Source organism: Oncorhynchus masou, chromosome 15 (genome assembly GCF_036934945.1).
Source record: "Oncorhynchus masou masou isolate Uvic2021 chromosome 15, UVic_Omas_1.1, whole genome shotgun sequence".
NCBI lineage: Eukaryota > Metazoa > Chordata > Actinopteri > Salmoniformes > Salmonidae > Oncorhynchus > Oncorhynchus masou.
Genome location: NC_088226.1, coordinates 24,503,622 through 24,525,382, shown reverse-complemented (window position 1 = coordinate 24,525,382; position 21,761 = coordinate 24,503,622). Strand labels below are relative to the sequence as shown.

At 43.2% G+C, this 21,761-nt stretch overlaps 1 protein-coding gene across 1 annotated transcript in view; it reads left to right on the top strand.

The window, feature by feature from the left end:
* trpm4a (transient receptor potential cation channel, subfamily M, member 4a) overlaps positions 1–21,761 on the top strand; it is a 79,692-nt gene that overhangs the window by 11,959 nt on the left and 45,972 nt on the right. The window contains 9 exon segments of the mRNA XM_064988779.1: positions 8,282–8,456; positions 16,306–16,425; positions 16,428–16,474; positions 16,890–17,067; positions 17,878–17,942; positions 18,161–18,400; positions 19,011–19,113; positions 19,843–19,961; positions 20,238–20,537. Coding sequence (XP_064844851.1) covers positions 8,282–8,456; positions 16,306–16,425; positions 16,428–16,474; positions 16,890–17,067; positions 17,878–17,942; positions 18,161–18,400; positions 19,011–19,113; positions 19,843–19,961; positions 20,238–20,537 — 1,347 coding nt within the window.

Sequence of the window (21,761 nt, the reverse complement as noted above, 5' to 3'; positions counted from 1 at the left end):
GAAGAGTTATATTCGGAAAATTCTAACTTTGTAATCTGAAGATTTTCCTTGGTGCCCCAACTTCCTAGTTAATTAAATTTACATGATTTGTTTAACCACGTAATAATAATTACAGAGAATTGATTTGACAAAATAACAGTCTTCACTTTAATGATGCCAAAGACACGACATATTATGACGCCCCTTGCAAGGAATCTAAGATAGAATTGGACTTTGCAGTTGAATTATATATATATATATATATATATATATATCAATTGTGCAAACAGACTGTTGTATGCGGATAGAGAACGATATTGGTTGTGTATGTTTCCATTTGAACAAGCTAAGAATAGTGCCTCCAGTCGTCTGCCGATAGTTTGGGCAATGAGTTGTAAATTCCAGATTTAGTCCGTTAGGCCAAACGGTACGATTTCTGTCTAATTTCTAGAGCAAGGGCAGAGCCAGTAAGGTTAGAAATAAGATAGATCTCTTCGGTGACTGAGCCGTCCGCCTACCGCGCTAAGACAGTGTGGTTAGGCCTCAAGCGTATCTGTATTTATGTACCGTGTCGCTCCGGTCAACATAATGCTAGCAAAGTATGCCGAATGGGTTAATGTGAGACGTCACTAGTAAACCCCCCTTTCCATGGTGAAGGGGCCCTATTTTGTGCTTGGAAGTGAGATTTATTTTACAAAGTAGGATAAACTTGCACAAGATGCTAAGCTAACAAAGGGAAACAGTATTTTATTTTTCCAGTGTCCCGTTGAAATTCCTCCGCCTTGCACGGCGGAAGTCCCGCTCTTTTGTACTTCCGGTTGATTTCAGCTTTCTGCAATCACTGGAGGTGAAGAATCGCCAGTACATCACTTGAAAAATAATTAGGTGACACCCAAACGTGGATCACGTTAAGATATCCAGCCAACTGGATATCGATGTCTCATTCAATTTAACCTCTCTGGGATATGTGGGACGCTAACGCTAGGGAAAATGCAGAGCACCAAATTCAAATAAATTACTATAAAAATCAAACTTTCATTTAATCACACATGCATGATAGCAAATTAAAGCTACACTTGTTGTGAATCCAGCCAACATGTTAGATTTCAAAAAGACTTTTCGGCACAAGCAAGCGATGCTATTACCTGAGGATAGCACCTCCGTAAACAAAGAGAGAAACCATATTTCAACCCTGCAGGCGCGACACAAAACGCAGAAATAAAAATATAAATAATGTCTTACCTTTCACGAGCTTCTTTTGTTGGCACTCCAATATGTCCCATAAACATCACAAATGGTCCTTTTGTTTGATTAATTCTGTCGATATATATCCAAAATATCCATTTATTTGGCGCGTTTGATCCAGAAAAACACAGGTTCCAACTTAAGCAACGTGACTACAAAATATCTCAAAAGTTACCTGTAAACTTTGCCAAAACATTTCAAACAACTTTTGTAATACAACTTTAGGTATTTTTTAACGTAAATAATCAATAAAATTGAAGACGGGATGATCTGTGTTCAATATAGGAAGAAAACAAACTGTAGCATGCTTTCTGGTCACGCGCCTCTATCTAACAGTACACTTCAAATGACCCTCGTTCAAGATGGCCGTACTTCTTTATTACACAAAGGAATAACCTCAACCAATTTCTAAAAACTGTTGACATCCATTGGAAGCGATAGGAACTGCAAGAAGGTCCCTTAGAAATCTGGATTCCCAACTAAAACCCTATTGAAAAGAGAGTTACCGCAACAACAAAAAATCTGAATGGTTTGTCCTCGGGGTTTCGCCTGCTAAATAAGTTCTGTTATACTCACAGACATGATTCAAACAGTTTTATAAACTTCAGAGTGTTTTCTATCCAACTCTACTAATAATATGCATATATTATCTTCTGGGGATGAGTAGCAGGCAGTTGAATTTGGGCATGCATTTCATCCGGACGTGAAAATACTGCCCCCTGTCACCAAGAAGTTTTAACTAACAAGTGAAATTGCCAGATTTATCTTTCAAGTGGATCTTTTAAATAATATCCAAATTGATTGGTTTTCTACAATGTAACAATTTAAACTTTTCACATTAACCTAGATCAACAAGGTTCAGGTTAATTTAAAATTTCATTCCCAAATAGCCTATACAGGTTTTATTTATCATTAAAATAGATCAATCAGTAAAATCTGCTTTTGCAAAGCACATTTAGTAAACCCCAGTACTGGCGGAAGTCTCGCCTCCAGTGGAATCCCATGTGGCTTTGGCCTTAGGGAGAAGTGAAGTTTGACCAGGAGCACTCACTCCAGTTAGAGGGTGCATTATCTGGTATTGGAGCGTTGAGAGATGACGCACAACAACGTTTTCGACCACAAAACCACGATTCCAATAACCTCAGTCGAAATAACTGTAAAGTACGTCGTCATCAAAACGACTACCGCTACAATCGACCTGTTCGCTACGTTCCTGCACCCAACCCACACAAAGTGTCAGAGCACAAGGGTAACAAAGGGTTGAAGGACGATCAAAACGTAGACCTATGTTCTCCAGAAGTTCCACTATGTGAAGAACTAAAGTGAGAACATTTTGAGAAAAGGGTTAAAGATAAGTCACAAGGACTAGACGGGAATTACCGGACACCAAGTCCGCAGGATTAACACCCATAGCAAGGACATTAAAATTCAAATTTCTCCCGCTCTCACTCGAGACCCTATCCAGGGCCCACTTGATCAAGAAACAAGCCCACAGGCTTTGTCTATAGACTCTGATACAAAGGTTGCAAAGTTAAAGGTCAAACTCTTCATTAAAGCCAAGCCCACTCAAAATCTGAAAAGTTGATCTGCTTCCACCTTGAACAGAAATGGCACATCACGTCGTTGTGAACGATAACTCCGCTTTGTGGGGAATATGTCCACTAAACATGAATCTAAACACCCATACCTGGAAACAGTCCTGGAGAATTGCTTAACTTGTCATACGCTAATTGATTTGGGCGCGACAATATCGTCCATCTCTCAAACAATGTTCAATGATCTCAAAAGGGCTTTGAACCCAACTAAACGTTGGTTAAAAGTGGAACGATGTGACACTACACTTCGAGGGGCCCCTCAGACTACCTCGCCTCTCACATTGAGAGTCATGCTGAAACTTCACTTCCAGGATGTATTGCTCGTTCACCCTGTGTATGTTACCAGCCTCAAATCTGTACCCCTACTTGGAGCAGACTTTGATGGATCGGTTACTCCCACTGATGGATTGGAAAACCAACCAGGAATGGTCACAGGCCACAGTGCCTTCTTCACTGACCACACTGTCTTCCCCTAACTCTAGCTGCAACGCAGTCATTCACGAGGGGTATCTGTCAAAAGCACCCCTTGGGAAAAGGACGTTTAGAAATCTCTTGGTGCAGAATCCGATCCAAGGAGATATTACGAGCCAGCTGTCTCTGTGAATTAGCTACTTCCCTCCTCCTTGCAGTTGTGCAATACGGTAGTTGAGATGAACTTATCTTGCCATTCGGACACTTCTGCAAGCACTGCGGTCGTCTCTGCAAGAAAAACATTGATGCGCAGAGTATATTCTGCTTCCAATGAACCACCTTCGGCTTTGTGGGGGACTGTCACCCATAACAATGACACTAATGGTGTCAGTCCAGCATCTGACCCGATGACTCCCACTGGTGAAACACTTTGCGATATCACAGACCAATATCCTTGTCTCAGTTCACAGGTACTGAAGAGGTTGCCACACGCGGACGTGGTGGTGACTGACAGGCCTCGACAGCCACTGAGCGTTTTGAAGCACAAACACCAGGAGATTTGGTTGAAAGGTTACAGCCATTCTCATAACAACGTGGCCGGTGACAACTCGTACATAGCGTCCAACCTTTTCATTTGCGCCTCGGATACCAACCCCACCCGCTCACCTTCCAGGTTCACCTTCCAACAGGACAATGACCCTAAACACACAGCCAAGACAACACAGGAGTGGCTTTGGGACAAGTCTCTGGATGTCCTTGAGTGGCCCAGCCAGAGCCCGGACTTGAAGTCGATCAAACATCTCTGGAGAGACTTGAAAAAAGCTGAGCAGTGACGCTCCCCATCCAACCTGACAGTGCTTGAGAGGATATGCAGAGAAGAATGGGATAAACTCCCAAAATACAGGTGTGCCAAGCTTGTAGCGTCATATGCAAGAAGAATACCCAAGAAGACTCGAGGCTGTAGTCGCTGCCAAAGATGCTTCAACAAAGTACTGAGTGTCTGAATACTTATGTAAATGTTATATATCTGTCGGTATTTTTCTTTTTCTAGCAAAAATCTTTTAACACCTGTTTTTGCTTTGTCATAATGGGGTATTGTGTATAGATTGATGAGGGGGAAAAACTATTTAATCAATTTTAGAATAGGGCAGTAACGTAACAATGTGGAAAAAGTAAAGCGGTCTGAATACATTCCAAATGCACTGTAAAAGTCAATTGAAGGGATAAGATCAGGTCAACATTGGAAATTATGGAAAATAATATTCCCATTTGGGGAAAAGTCCATTTCAGCAATATATTTACCCTACCATGGGCACCTGCCAATAGAGGCTGGTGGGAGGAGCTATAGGAGGATGGGTCATTATAATAGCTATAATGGAATAAATGGAATGGTATCAAACATATGTAAACCACATGTTTGACTCTGTTCCATTAATTGCAATCTAGTAATTACAATGTGCCCATCCTCCTATATCTCCTCCCACCAGCCTCCACTGGCCCCTGCCCTTGATGGGCTACCACTTTATCTAAAGATAAGACTGGAACAAAAAGGGCTATTATTATGAACTACGAAAGCCTATGTCAGTGGAAGTCAGCTGTATTGAAAGTACTTAACTTGACACACCTGATTGAAAAGTGTGGGGGAAATGCAATTGGCCCTGGTTTCTATACTATTTTGCTAGCTACGGTAGCGCTGCCCGGCCAACAACCCCTCTACAAAAATGATGAGGTGTCTCCAGGTGTGTTTATATTTTAACATTGTGAAGCGCACCTCTGCGTATCCATGACATATTGAGGTCCACCCTATGTGTGGCTTTATTTTTAATTTTTAAATGTACCCCTTTTTCAGTCTTTCAGTCTTGTCTCATCGCTGCAACTCCCATATGGATTCGGGTGAGGCGAATGTCGAGAGCCGTGCGTCCGACGAAACCCAACCAAGCCGCGCTGCTTCTTGACACAATGCCCACTTAACCCGGAAGCCAGCCACACCAATGTGTCAGAGGAAACACCGTACACCTGGTGACCGTGTCAGCGTGCGCTGCGCCCGGCCTGCCACAGGAGTCGCTAGTGCGCAATGGGACAAGGACATCCCTGCCGGCCAAACCCTCCCCTATCTCGGACGACACTGGGCAAATTGTGCACTGCCCCATGGGTCTGCCGGTCGCGGCTGGCTGCAACACCCTATGTGTGGCTTACCTTGACTTCCTCCTTGAGGTCATGGGGATCCACATAGGCCTTAGGAAGATCCAGGGAGATGAAGCTAGAAATAGTTATGGAAAAAGATGCATGAATAACCAGTGATAATAACCCATTTAATGAGTCACATTATGGACCAAGCTGATTGACTGTTTACTAGGAGTGAACAGTGGAACAGTATTTAATTTAATACGTTCCTTGGGACCCCCAGTTATTTTTCTTCAATTCCAACAGAAGTACAACTGAGGTATAGTCAGTGACATCTCAGGTGAAATGTATAGAACATTGCAAGTGCAAATGTAATGAATAGAGTTACTACAATTTCCTATTCTACTTGGCAGGTAATTATATTTGTTCTAGACAAAACATTTATATCCCCCTGGACATCCCTCCTCAAGCAATTGATTAGTTGAATCAGGTGTGATAGGACAAAGATATACAACAGCTAGGGGCCCTGGAGGAACGGAGAGGTGCGGGGGGCTGCCTTAATAATCGACATCCACGTCATCGGCACCTGGGGAACATTGGGTTAACTGCCTTGCTCAGGGGCAGAACGACATTTTTTTTTACCTTGTCAGCTCGGGGAATCGGTTACTGGCCCAACACTCCTACCCGTCAGGCTAGGAAAAGGGGGAGGGTGGGTGTTGTTCATGTTTTGTTCGCACAGTGTATAATGGCAATATGAAGGAACATAAGTGTGGCAGTGCTGATAAAGATTGGAGAGGGTTGATTCCCATTGCTGCCCTGTTGGCAAACAACAGGGACTTGAATTTGATGCACACTGCTGATGGGAGCTAGTGGAGAGTGGTAGGGGGACACAATGGAGTTGTTAACCATGGCCGAGGTCTTGGAGCAGGCAAGCTTTTCCAGTGAGGAAGAGCAGATTATCTTGCTTGAGGTGGTAGGCTAACATCCAATCTGCTAGACATGCAGAGTTAAGTGTCTTTTCATCTAGAGGGAGAGAACAGAGAGATAACCATTACGCCTCGATCAGACCGACAGCGCCATTGCGTTTTGGTACACCAGAAGAACATTAATTTAGAACGGAATGCTGCGTTTGCCTTGCAGCATTGCGTTGCAGAGGCAGTTGCATTGCGTTCTGCATAGTGCATACATTGTATAAATCTGTCACGTTGGTATAAGGATCGGGAGACAGGTGCAGGAATGCGTAATAGGGGTTATTATTTACCCAAATTACAGCGTGCCATGTAAAGGCATGGGGACGAAGACCAAACAAACACGTATACAAGGTTGAGACCCAAACAAAAGAGCCAGGAGTACCTCGAATAAATTCACAATAGCAACAATGATTATCACACGGGACGAGATCCGTAATCATCTGCTCAATCCACAATGGCATGAAAGCCAAAACACACAACCAACGGACATTCAAACAATTATCGACAGGACAATGGTGAACAAAGGGCACACTTATACAATTACTAATCACTGGGAATAGGGACCAGGTGTGCGTAAGGACAGTTCCGGAAGGATCCGTGACAAAATCTAACGTATGCATCAAATTGTATGCGTATACTTAACATAAATAGTAGGAAAAAGGTGAATGTTTTTTGCACACATATCCCATAAACATGTTGGATTACATAATGAAACAGTTTTGAGTGCAGATCGAGCCGTTAGGGAAACTCGGTGTGATTGGGAAAGTCTCCTCAACATTTACGTCTGGTCTCAAATCGCTCCCTACCTCTTCCCTTGGCCCGAGCCATCTGTAAGGTGTGAGATCCATAATTGCGCTGCTTATAAGCTACCTTCCCAGATCTGCAAACATCGAAGGATTGGGGTCAAGGGAGCGATTTAGGACTAGCGGAGGGAGCAATTTGGTACTGGCATTACAAAGCATTTAGATCTAGCTTTCTTGCCTGGTCTTTGAGAAGTCTTGGGTTTTTAATCAAGTACACAATTGCATAATATACATTGCTCTAATATAACCATCAATTACATGTTAGGACTAGAACCACAAAATAGGTTGACATGTATTCATATTTTGAACAGTAACAAAGCGATATGCATCTTTCAAATGATTTGCCATGGATATAAAGCACACCACCTGTCATTGTTGTTAACAATTGGAAAATGGCAAGGAAACTGCAAGCGACAGCACGAAGTCCTGTATGGCAATACTTTGAGAAGTTAATTCAGAAGGTGGTGAAATGCAAACTTTGAGAGACGGAATTGAGATACAGTATCAGTAGTAAAGGTGCAATTCTTAACCCTCTGAAAGAGACGCTCCATGAGACCCAAACCGTTGCTGGCAGCAGTGCAGGCCCCCAACAATGGACATAAGACAGCTTCACATGAAATTAAATCAATTGTCACGAATCAGCTCTCCGAAAAATGTGGGTGGATCAGGTTGTGGAGAAAAATCGGTTCTGATGTCAGATATCGGGTTGGGCTCGGAATTGAAATTCTGCATGGTGAATTCACGTGGAATTTTATGAATCTTCCTTACCGTTTTAACAAGACAAAAAGTAGTTTAAACATTAAGAAAAACTTTTTTTCCATGTGTCACATGATTTAACGGTGGTGAGATACTGTATGAGGCTGTCGCAGCAGAACGTCTGTCTGGCATTTTATGGAACCATAGCAGAGAAGTCTGTGTTCTAGCAGTGCTGCCAGGCCTCACAACATTGGCTCAGTCAGACGGAATGTTCTCACCTGTACCGATATCTCTTCACCTCTGAATAGCTACACCATAGGCAAAACAAGCAACTAGCTAGGAGCACTTTATGTAGCATAGGTATTCATAAACCACCACAGCCGCTTGATCATCATAACTTTATTGTGTGGCGATACTAATTGTCCATTTCTTCCCCTCTTCTCATCCTATTGGTCAGTTCCTGCGTTTGTCATGCGACACCCCACCTCATATCATGTACAACCTGATGACGGCCCATTGGGGGGTGCCCTCCCCCAACCTGGTGGTTTCTGTGGTGGGTGGTCGCGAGAAGGTCAAGCCCTGGGTCAGGGAGGTGCTGAGACAGGGGCTGGTCAGGGCGGCACAGAGCACAGGTGAGACACACACACACACACACACACCCTGGTGTCCTGGGTCAGAGGCTGGTCAGGACGGCACAGAGCACAGGTGAGGACAACGCCCACTGTTTAACCTATTTGTTTAAAATATCAATAATTAATATTGAGATGAATGGGTCCAGTCTCTTTAACATACAGGAATAATGCATCATGATGGGGTTATAATGCATTATACACATTGTCATAAGTATCTAAGAACCTCTTTTGATGTCTTGAGTTGTTTAGTAACCATTTGTGATGGGATTAAGCAAGCTGGTGCTAGTTCCTACTTCACAGTAGGGCTGTTATTTTTATTATGTATCCACTTTTTTGGTTACAACATGATTCCATTTGTGTTATTTTTTTGATATATTCACAATTATTCTACAATGTAGAAAATAGTAGATAAAGAAAAGTGTGACCAAACTTTTGACTGGCACGGTAATGATATGTAAAACAAATTACAAGCCTAGTTTAGCTAAGGAGAAAGCACTAAGCTATATAGGGGTGCATTCAGTTTAATTAAATGTTTGCTACATTGTGTGAACATTTGTACTACATGACTGATTTCCCCAAAATGTTCTTCAATGTTTTTTAACAGACTTTGAGGTACGTTTGCTCTGTTTGGCAGTTGTGGCTTGAAGCAATGAGCGATGTATTCTCAAGCATATTCATAATTTGTAAAGCGTAATTGAGCCATTCTGTAACAAAAGCGGTGTGTGAGGAGCGCCCGTCTCAAAAAGAACAGTAATCTGCGTCGCCCGGTCATGTTGTCAACAACTCATTTGGAAGGCAGAAAAATACTTTTTTTAATCAAAAGTAAACACTTTTGCACGTGGAAACAAAGAATCTTACTTATGTGCTTAACCTATGTCACTTTTGTTTTCAGCCGACTTTGTCGTCGGTCAAAACGGGGCACTTTGCCTCTGCCCAGGAGGTGGCCCGATTCGAAATTGAATGCAATCAACGTTAACTCGCTTCACCCAGTGCATGCCTGGGTCATTGATAGAATCCCCTCACTTTTCAACCCACAACCCAGCCCCTCCCCATTTTACTGGCCGTTTAACTGAATGTTGCACACCGTTTTTTTCGTACTGAATGCAGCCAGGGAGAAAGACAGGATCCTTCCTGGCTTTCCCTGATTGGCTGAGCTAATGGAGTGGCTGGACATGCCGAGAGATGAGTCCTGATTGGTCTTTCATGTCACAGATTTCTGTCTATAACAGATTTGAGGTTTCCAGGGTTGCGTTCAGTGCGACAGAATGGTGTGCAAAGTTGAATACAACGGAAACGGTACTGTACTGAAAGACCAGTTGAAAAATGTTTAGATTATAGTGGCCCAGCTTCCATATGGTGTGTTGCACAAGTTTCAGATGCTCAAACTCATATTGGCCAGGCCACACCTAACAAACGTATCTCAAAAGAAACGTGTCGTTCAGTTCAAACCGCCATGCATCGTAGAAAACGTTGAAGCAAACAGAACATACCGCTGGCCAGTATGTAGGTAATCTTTGTTACTGCCGATTTTTGGACAACTGCAAAAGTGTTGCGAGCTCTCAACAACATTGCTGCCCTGAATTTAGCTGGCGCTATCGTCAAAGCTCAGTGGTTGAATGGTTTAACTTTTCATGTTGAAAAACAATATCCCACGTACAGTATAAATACAGTAATGTGTTAAATAAATCGCTCCGCCATTACCTGGTAGCTAAAATTCTAATAGTTAGGCTAATTTCAGTTTATGTGACAAAACAAGTCATTGTGTAGAGAATCAATGTACCATCTTAACCGCTGTGAAATATATTTTCCATAACCAAAAATGTTGTATTTTCTGCTCTTTGAAGCTGGTGTACAAAATCGAAAATAAAAGACGCAAAAAAATTATCTTAAAAATTGTAAGCATAGAAATAGCCAACATAGAATGGATCTACAGCTTCTTAGACTTGCTTTCAATGAGAATGAAATATCTATAACTCACATTTCTATGTGAATTTGGTCAGGTTGCCCATAAAGTTACATATTGTAGCTTTAAGTGTAAAAACAAATGTTTTGAGAAAAAAATGTTTTTTAGACACATGTGCAAACTTCATGGAGTAGGCCATTCAAGAAGTTGGTCTGATGGTGCCCTCTGATGTCATCAGCCTCCCCCTTGCTTAAAAAACAAGGAGCAAAAAACAAGGAGCAATAGAGAACAAAAGAGGAAAGACTCAACAATTAAACAGGAGTAGGAGCTGGAGGTTAGTTTCTGGAGGATGCCTGTGGCGTACTGCACTAGCTTTGAATAGTCGCCGCGATATGCAACTTTTCAGGGATGTCAGGAACCAAAACACACAGTCAGTTAGGAAAGCAAAGGCTAGCTTTTTCAAACAAAAATTTGCATCCTGCAGCTCTAACTCCAACATTTTCTGGGACACTGTAAAGTCCATGGAGAATAAGAGTACCTCCTCCTAGCTGCCCATTGCACTGAGGCTAGGAAACACTGTCACCCCCGATAAATCCACGATAATTGAGAATTTCAATAAGCATTTCTCTATGGCTGGCCATGCTTTCCACCTGGACCCAAACTGTTACAAACCTATATCCATCCTGCCCTGCCTTTCCAAAGTCTTTGAAAGCCAAGTTAACAAACAGATTACTGACCATTTCGAATCACACCGTACCTTCTCCGCTGTTCAATCCGGGTTCCAAGCTGGTCATGGGTGCACCTCAGTCCCACTCAAGGTACTAAACAATATCATAATCGCCATCGATAAAATACTTTACTGTGCAGCCATCTTCATCGACCTGGCCAAGGCTTTCGACTCTGTCAATCACCGTATTCTTATCGGCAGACTCAACAGCCTTGGTTTCTCAAATGACTGCCTCGCCTGGTTCACCAACTACTTCTCAGATAAAGCTCAGTGTGTCAAATCGGAGGGCCTGTTGTCTGGACCTCTGGCAGTCTCTATGGGGGCACCACAAGGTTCAATTCTCGGGCCGACCCTTTTCACTGTATATATTAATGATGTCGCTCTTGCTGCGGGTGATTCCTTGATCCACTTCTACACAGACTACCCCATTCTGTATACATCTGGCCCTTCTTTGGACACTGTGTTAACAAACCTCCAAACGAGCTTCAATGCCATACAACTCTCCTTCCGTGGCCTCCAACTGCTCTTAAATGCTAGTAAAACTAAATGCATGCTCTTCAACCGATCGCTGCCCGCACCCGCCCGCCCGACTAGCATCACTACTCTGGACGGTTCTGACTACAACTACTACAAATACTTAGGTGTCTGGCTAGACTGTAAACTCTCCTTCCAGACTTGTATTAAGCATGTCCAATCCAAAATTAAATCTACAATCGGCTTCCTATTTCGCAAACAAAGCCTCCTTCACTCACGCTACCAAACATACCCTCTTAAAACTGACTATCCTACTGATCCTCGACTTTGGCGATGTCATTTACAAAATAGCCTCCAACACTCTACTCAGCAAACTGGATGCAGTCTATCACAGTGCCATCCGCTTTGTCACCAAAGCCCCATATACCACCCACCACTGCGACCTGTATACTCTCGTCGGCTGGCCCTCACTACATATTCGTTTTCCTTCCAGTTCTCTGCTGCCAATGACTGGAACGAATTGCAAAAATCTCTGAAGTTGGAGACTTATATGCCCTCACTAACTTTAAGCGTAAGCTATCTGAGGAGCTCACCGATCACTGCAGCTGTACACAGCCCATCTGTAAATAGCCCATCCAACTACCTACCTCACCCCCATATTGTTTTTATTGACTTTTTTTGCTCTTTTGCACACCAGTGTTTCTACTTGCACATCATCATTTGCACATCTATTACTCCAGTGTTAATTTGCTAAATTAGAATTACTTCTCTACTATGGCCTATTTATTGGCTTACCTCCTTACTCCATTTGCAAACACTGTATATAGATTGTTCTATTGTTATTGACTGTACTTTTGTTTATCCCATGTGTTACTCTGTGTTGTTTTTTGTCGCCCTGCTTTGCTTTATCTTGGCCAGGTTGTAGTTGTAAATGAGAACTTGTTCTCAACTGGCCTACCTGGTTAAAAAAAATAAAAAAATGCCACGATGACTCACATGCTGACTCTGGGTGGGGTTAAGGTGCGTGGGTGGGGTGAGCTAAAGTGAACAATGCTGAATAGGTGTAAACAAAGAGGATTTCAAATGCTTTTTCTTCTACTTGTCTCCTAGTGGGTTAACAAGTTCATCAACTTTCAAAGCAGCATAACTTTCCCATGTTTCATACATCTACAGTGTATATACAATTTCGAAGTTCAGACAAAGATGGTGAATAAATTAAGCCGTTTACCATTGGAAGAAAATGGTCAATTCTGGTCTACTTAACTGGGTGTGTCTCCCATAGACACCAGTTAAATAGCAGCTGAGTCTGGTCTACTTAGTTAATTCATTTTCATTGAACCATAAAAAAAGATAAATCCAGCTAGTGGGGTGTCTTGCTTTCTCTTCCATCTCTGTCTCAGAGTCTCCTCCTTCTTCTCCTCTGGCGCTACTGGTTCGAAGTTCACAAAACACAAGACCATCTAAGCCATACAGTTGTTTGTTAAAGCAAGGCAGGGAAATAAGCATGTTCAGCCATAAAGCATTATAAAGTTTGCAGACACAGCAGTCGTAAGAGGCAAACCAGTAGGTCAGATGACAGCTGATCCAGAGAAGGAATAGAAGTGCGTAGGTGAGCAAACAAATTGAGTATTTGAAAGAAAACAATTCTGGGCCTGATTCCAATTCCAACATGGTGGCGTCTTTCACTGCCAATAAATGGACAAAATGACTTTTGAAGGAAAGAGGGAGGAAAGTCATCTGTAGCACCTGTGGTCCTCTGCAGCTCAGTTGGTAGAGCATAGCGCTTGCAATGATTCCTGGGATCATGCCCATACATAAAATGTATGCATGCATGACTGTAAGTTGCTTTGGATGGAAGTGTCTGCTAAATGGCATATTATATTTATATACACTGCTCAAAAAAATAAAGGGAACACTTAAACAACACAATGTAACTCCAAGTCAATCACACTTCTGTGAAATCAAACTGTCCACATAGGAAGCAACACTGATTGACAATACATTTCACATGCTGTTGTGCAAATGGAATAGACAACAGGTGGAAATTATAGACAATTAGCAAGACACCCCCAATAAAGGAGTGGTTCTGCAGGTGGTGACCACAAACCACTTCTCAGTTCCTATGCTTCCTGGCTGATGTTTTGGTCACTTTTGAATGCTGGCGGTGCTTTCACTCTAGTGGTAGCATGAGACGGAGTCTACAACCCACGCAAGTGGCTCAGGTAGTGCAGCTCATCCAGGATGCGAGCTGATGCGAGCTGTGGCAAGAAGGTTTGCTGTGTCTGTCTGTGTAGTGTCCAGAGCATGGAGGCGCTACCAGGAGACAGGCCAGTACATCAGGAGATGTGGAGGAGGCCGTAGGAGGGCAACAACCCAGCAGCAGGACCACTACCTCCGCCTTTGTGCAAGGAGGTGCAGGAGGAGGACTGCCAGAGCCCTGCAAAATGACCTCCAGCAGGCCACAAATGTGCATGTGTCTGCTCAAACGGTCAGAATCCATAAGGTGGTATGAGGGCCCGACGTCTACAGGTGGGGGTTGTGCTTACAGCCCAACACCATGCAGGATGTTTGGCATTTGCCAGAGAACACCAAGATTGGCAAATTCGCCACTGGCGCCCTGTGCTCTTCACAGATGAAAGCAGGTTCACACTGAGCACATGTGACAGACGTGACAGTCTGGAGGCACCGTGGAGAACGTTCTGCTGCCTGCAACATCCTCCAGCATGACCGGTTTGGCAGTGGGTCAGTCATGGTGTGGGGTGGCATTTCTTTGGGGGGCCGCATAGCCAGAGGTAGCCTGACTGCCATTAGGTACCAAGATGAGATCCTCAGACCTCTTGTGAGACCATATGCTGGTGTGGTTGGCCCTGGGTTCCTCCTAATGCAAGACAATGCTAAACCTCATGTGGCTGGAGTGTGTCAGCAGTTCCTGCTAGAGGAAGGCATTGATGCTATGGACTGACCCGCCCGTTCCCCAGACCTGAATCCAATTGAGCACATCTGGTACATCATGTCTCACTCCATCCAACAATGCCACGTTGCACCACAGACTGTCCAGGAGTCGGCGGATGCTTTAGTCAAGGTCTGGGAGGAGATCCCCCAGGAAACCATCCGCCACCTCATCAGGAGCATGCCCAGGCGTTGTAGGGGAGGTCATACAGGCACGTGGAGGCCACACACACTACTGAGCCTCATTTTGACTTGTTTTAACCTCTTGAAACTCCCCATCCCGGATCCGGGATTGTGACTAAGCCTCAGGCTCATTAGCATAACGCAACGTTAACGATTTCTGAAAATCGCAAATAAAATTAAAATAATGCGTTTGCTCTCAAGCTTAGCCTTTTCTTAACAACACTGTCATCTCAGATTTTCAAAATATGCTTTTGAACCATAGAAATTGACTAATTTGTATAAGAGTATGCAAAGCTAGCATAGCATTTTGTGTAGCATGTAGCACGCAACATTTTCACAAAAGCCAGATAACCAAATAAATAAAATCATTTACCTTTGAAGAGCTTCTGATGTTTTCAATGAGGAGACACCCAGCCACATACCAAATGCGCAGTGTTTCCTGAAAGCGTCTGTGTGTAGGAGAAATCGTTCCGTTTTCTACATTGCGCCTGGCTACCGAAACGAACCGAAAATGCAGTCACCTACAACGTGAAACTTTTTCCGGATTAACTACATAATATCGACCGAAACATGGCAAACGTTGTTTGGAATCAATCCTCAAGGTGTTTTTTCACATATCTCTTCATTGACATGCAGTTCGTGGAAGCTTGCTTCTCTCTCTGTGCCCCATGGAAAAATACTGGCAGGTGACTTTTGCGCACCAATTTCGGCGCAGGACACCGGGCGGACACGTGGTAAATGTGGTCTCTTATGGTCAATCTTCCAACGATCTGCCTACAAATACGTCACAATGCTGCAGACACCTTGGGGAAACGACAGAAAGGGCAGACTCATTCCTCTTGCGTTCACAGCCATATAAGGAGATCATGAAAGACAGAGCCTCAAAAATCCTTGTCATTTCCTGGATGCCAAGTCATCTTGGTTTTGCCTGAAGCTCACGTTAAAGGGCACGCACAGAGAAGATATTTGTATTTCTGGACACGTCAGAGTGTTTTCTTTCGAACAGTAGCAATTATATGCATAGTCGAGCATCTTTTTGTGACAAAATATCTTGTTTAAAACGGGAACGCTTTTCTTCCAAAAATGAAATAGCGCCACCATAAGTGTAAGAGGTTAAAGGACATTACAAAGTTGGATCAGCCTGTAGTGTGGTTCTCCACTTTAATTTTTGTGTGATTTTGTTGTCAGCACATTCAACTATGTAAAGAAAAAAGTATTTAATAAGAATAAGAATATTCATTCATTCAGATCTAGGATGTGTTATTTTAGTGTTCCCTTTATTTTTTGAGCAGTGTATTAGGAAAGGAAGGATGTGTAGAGTACGTATTTGCACAGTTCCCTTGACTCATAACCAACAAACTCCTTATCTGTCTATTGTTTACTGTCCATTGTCTATGATCTTGTGTTGCGCTGTTGGTAATAAAGTGTGCTTGCTATTCCAAGGTTTTGGGTTCAATTCCCTCAAGTGTCACATAAAAAAAATGTATGCACTCACTGTCGCTTTAAATAAAGGCGTCTGCTGGCATATTATTATTGTGTCATAAACATTTCTCGCTCCCCACATTTCTCCCTCCTCTTATCTTTCTCCCTCCATCCCACTCCTCTCTTTACAGGGGCGTGGATAGTGACGGGGGGGCTGAGGGAGGGGGTGGGACGTTGTGTTGGGGAAGCAGTGAGGGATCATGCGGCAGCGGCCTCCTCCCTGTCCCAGAAGAAAGTAATCGCTGTGGGCGTGGCCCCTGGGGCCTCGTGCACAACAGACAGTGTCTCGTCAACTCTGAGGTACACGCACACATATGTGCACACGCAGACACACAAACACACACACACAAATGGCGTGACGTCACAGGCACACATACACATACACTGTTCAATGTATATAGAATTAAACATGCACAGACACATACACCCATACAGTAGCTCCCCTCTGCTTCTCACCCTTTCTCACTCAACAAAGCAAAGCCACATGAAACCAAATAAATAACAATAACAAGGAAATTGTATTACACAAGGGAAGGTAATCACAATGCTCGCTCTCTCTCTCTGTCTCTCTCTCTCTCTCTCTACCCCTCTTTTACTTCCCCGATCTCACTCCCCCTCTGCCTTTATCCCTCTCTCCGCCTCTGATCCCCTTCTCTATCTCTGCTCTCTCGCTCTTTCTCTCTCACACTCTACTCTCCTCCTCTTCCTCTCTCAGGGTAGTTTTCCAGCACGGTATTATGTCCAGAACACGTCCCATGACTCGTGCTGCCTGGATAGTAACTACCAGGCCTTCCTGTTGGTGGATGATGGGAGTGTAGGCCAGCGGGGAGGGGAAAGGGCCTTCCGGGCCAAGATGGAGGACTACATCTCCCACCAGCGCACAGGCATCTGGGGTGAGACTGAGTAGTTACATGCACACACCCACGCTTATAAGACTAGCCCCCAGGTGTACAGGTGGCGTGCAATATGTTTAAGCCACCCATTTAATGTGTACTTCTGTATGTTCAGATCAACAATATTACTTTTCTTATCAGTGTTAAGCTAAGGCTTGAGGCTAAGCCGTAATGAGCATTAAAGGGGACCACTGAATGGTGATTCCTTGCTTGTGGTTGGAAAATGCGACGAGACGTAATTCAATCAGTAGAACCACAGCCATGTTGATAGCTAGATGCGATAAACCCCATATCCTATTGCAACGTATTTACAAAACTTGATTTCATTCTCATAACGTTCGAGTACGAGTTTTCACATGTACCAACGTCCTTTGCGATATGATATAGCCTTTAATACTCTGTGATGCTCGTGTAACTCTTTTGTATTGCTTATATTCGGTGGGTGATTTATACATTTCAGGAAGTAAGACTAAAAGTTCATCCAAAGTTGAAGTCATCTGGCGAACAACCCATGGGAGTTTATTTTGTTTCTGTTGACATCATGACCATACAAGGCAATCTCCTCCTCTCTTTTGTGCAGCATCCCTTTTTTTAATTTTTTTTTTAGGAAATACATTTGACTCGCTGATCCAAACCCATGATGCCTGTGGAAAAATATATATTCTTACAAATATTCTTATGATGAGTAAATCATGAAACATTTATGGACATTCACTGTGACATCTGATCAATGACTCATGACTAAAAACTTGACTTTATGGACTTCTCCCATTTGTCCTACACCCCTTCCCTGTACCTGTTGTTTTCCAGGCAGTGGCAGTATAGATGTCCCTGTATTGTGTATGCTCATCTCAGGGGACGCTGCCATGCTGGAGGTAAGCTATGGCAACATCACTATCATCACTATGACTTACTTTACTTTTCATGACATCACTAGGCCTATAGTACATTGCTGTGCATGACCAGAACATTCTCGTTAACCCCTCTTTCTCTCTCTCCTTCTCTTTTGAAATTCCCTTTCTCTCTTATCTCTCCTTCTTTCACTTTCTCTCACTCTCTTCTGCTTTTCACCCTCCCTCCCTCTCTCCCTCAGAGGGTGGATCTCTCTCTGAAGAAGGCTACTCCCTGGCTGGTGTTGAATGGTTCTGGTCCAGCGGCGGATCTCATCTGTGAGCTGCTGGATGCACTGTCAGCCGGGCCCATGAGCCCCCCCTCTCCCCAGCCAGAGGGTGAGGGGAGCGAGAAGACCAGTGCGGAGCTGCGCGACAGAGCCCGTGAGAGGGTCCGGAGACACTTCCCTGCCAAGGCAGACCTGGAGAAGCTTGTGGACAGGGTGAGTGAGTGTGTGCGTTTTATGTTATTTGTCACGTGCACTGTTTACAGCAGGTATAAAAGGTACAGTGAAATACTTGTTCGCTGGCTCCCACAACATTGCAGTACAATAATCAATAAGAAGAAGTAACAAAAAAAAGTAATAGAAGAGGTAGTATGCATAGAAATGTGTGTGTTTGTGTGTGTCTGTATTTAAACAAAAAGGCCTGGGGGGTGTGGTATATGACCAAAATACCATGGCTAAGGGCTGTTCTTATGCATGACCCAACAGGGAGTGCTAGGACACAGCCCTTAGCTGTGGAATATTGGCCATATATCACAAACCCCCGAGGTGCCTTATTGGTATTATAAACTGGTTACTAACATTATTAGAGGAGTACAAATAAACGTTTTGTCATACCCATGGTATACAGTCTGATATAGCACGGCTTTCAGCCAATCAGCATTCTGGACTCAAACCACCCAGTTTATAAAAGTGTGTATACATGTACAAGCATCCACACACCTGTCTATGGGTGTTGGTGTGTGAAAGAGAAAGCAAGTTTGAGTGAGTAAGTGATTAAGTGACTGTCATACTGCTCATCTCTTTCTTTTTCTCTTCCTCCCCCAAGGCTCTGAGTATCTATAAAAACAGAGATCTGATCACAGTGTTCCACGGGGAGCAGGAGAGTTCTGATGATTTTGACACAGTGCTACTGAAGGCTCTCGTCAGAGGTAGGGGTGCGTGTGTGTATGGAGTGTGTGCATTTGCTATCTGTTGAGAGATATGTTGAACATGATCCTGGTCAAACTAATGTGGTGGTTAATTTCTTTACTATCAAATGAGGAGAGAAACTCATCACGCAAGTCAGAGTTATACTTAAACTAAATCTATATTTACTTATTAATAACGGAGCAGGTCAATACAACACACACATACAAAGTGAATTGATTGAGTGCTCTGCGATAATGATGGGTGGTCGATGAATCACCCTCAGATATTTTGTTGAGAGCCCAGAGACAAAGAATACAACACCTTTTTATAGCAAAGTAACTACATCCTCCTGAATGTTCATGACAAACAACAGATGTATGGACTGGGTCACAAGGTTAAGGTTTGTATGAAAGATACTAATAATTCACATCAGACAGTGTCTGCTGTAAAGACTGTTCTCATTGTGTAGAAACCAGGGTCTGGCTCCAAGCCATCTCTCCCTGGTACCTTCCAGTCAAACCAGAGCAAACTCCCTCCCATGAATGGAATGTGGCCTCAGGCATCGTACATCTACTGTCAGCATTAAGCCCCCAGAGGCCCATTCTCAGAAGAACACACACAGATTAGAGTGTTCTAAGAACCCCCTATTCTGTTGCATAAAACAACCATTTGATGAGATAACAGTATTTCTAACATCATCTTGTCATTTCTCTCACACTAATCATTCATTCTATGTATTTGTCTGTCAGCCAGTAAACGTGTGTCCAGCGATGCCAGTGAGTACACAGAGGAGCTGAAGCTAGCAGTAGCCTGGAACAGGGTGGACATCGCTAAGAGTGAACTCTTCAATGGAGACATCCAATGGAAGGTGAACTGCTCCTCACTTCTAATGCCCCTGTTTAAGGAATTTATTATATTCAAAACAGGCAGGCAGAACAGACAGACAGACAGACAGGCAATCCGCTTCACAAATTGGAAATGTAACAATATAGAGAAAATAGGCTGGTGGAGAAGGGAAGTTGGAAATCGATTCAATTCGTGAAGTGTTCCTTAATTTTCTCAATAGTATTGTTTAAACTTTGACAGACAGACAGATCGACAGATAGACATGTTTATAAAAAAACACCATTCTATCCTCCCGCAGTACGAGGACCTGGAGGACTCCATGACGGATGCGCTGATCAACGACAAGCCCCAGTTCATACGTCTCTTCAACGAGAACGGTCTCAACATCCTGGACTACCTAACCTACAGGCATCTGGAGGTCCTGTACCGCTCGCTGTCCGACAGTTCTCTGGTCTTCACTCTGCTCCAGCGGCTTCTCACAGAGAGACAGGGCCTGGCCATATGCTCTCCGAAAGAGGCCTTAGCCCTCAAGAGCCCCCAGAACCCCATGAGCCCCCTATCGGGACCCTCCTCTGTCAAAGAGCTCAGCTTGTATGAGGTGAGGAGGGGTTAAGGCTGTTGCGGTGACTATATTACCGTGACCGTTTAGGTTTCTCCTAGCTCTGATGCTGCTGATGGTCATTAGTAGCCTACCAAACTTGCTAACTGCCTGGTGCTCAGCACTCTATTGTCCCTCTAATCACTCTGACATCAATGCAAATGTAATCAAAAATTGAATTAAACACTTCATGTTGCGCAACATTTATATAGTCTATGCAATTGTGAAAGAAAACAGAGTGGGCCTCTATTAAAAAGAGGAGGATCCCATCAGCTTTCTATAGGCTAGGCTAGACCTACTATATTTATTTCTTAACTTTCCTAATATTAAGCACATTGCTTGTCTTTACAGCAGGAATATAGCCTACTTGACTGGTATGAAAATGAACCACGGGAAAAGCGTCCTCCATTCGCTATTTAAGTGAATAAATTAAAAAAAATGTTTTCCCTGTCTGTGTTTCGAGACATGTGCATGATAATGATCCATTCTAAATCAAAACAAATTTGACACATATATTATTTAGTATATGTAAAGACGAGATTAAATAGAACAGTCTGATGGGTGACAATATTAGCCTATCACTTGTGAATTATATATTATCACTTGTGAATGATGCCCAGTGTAAGGCAAAAAACAATGCCTTTTTTTGCGACTTTTTCGAATCATAGTCACACATCTCATGTAGCCTAGCCCATAGACCTATATGTGGCCAAATAACTTCTTAAAATTAAGCACATTAATTAGCTTTACGAATAGTGTAGAGCCTAACTGGCATAGAGCCTAACTGGCATACATAAGCAGCGCGTGAGTTTCGAGTTTCAAGTTTGGGGAAGATAATTTTCACCATTAAAATGCACCTTTATAATTAAAGCATTACATGCATAATCGCATTTGCGGTCACTTTTGATAATGGTTGTTTCCACTAATGGAACATTCACGCTTATAGCCTACTGCAGTGTGCGCATTGCTGCGCTTATAATGTGAAGAAATAGAAGTATCACATTTTAAGCTAAACATTCTGATCTGTTGCGTCAGCCTCATTGCATCATTTAAAAAAAAAATATTCTAGTGGTTGTATTCATTTGGTTCTATTGCATCCCACAACTGTCCCAGACTATGTTTGGAATATTTATTTCTCGCACAGAATAGAATAGGTTAACGTTTGTACTATCGGGGATAGTAGATTGACTTAGGCTAGTGCTTTTGCTGTTTGTTAGGCTTACT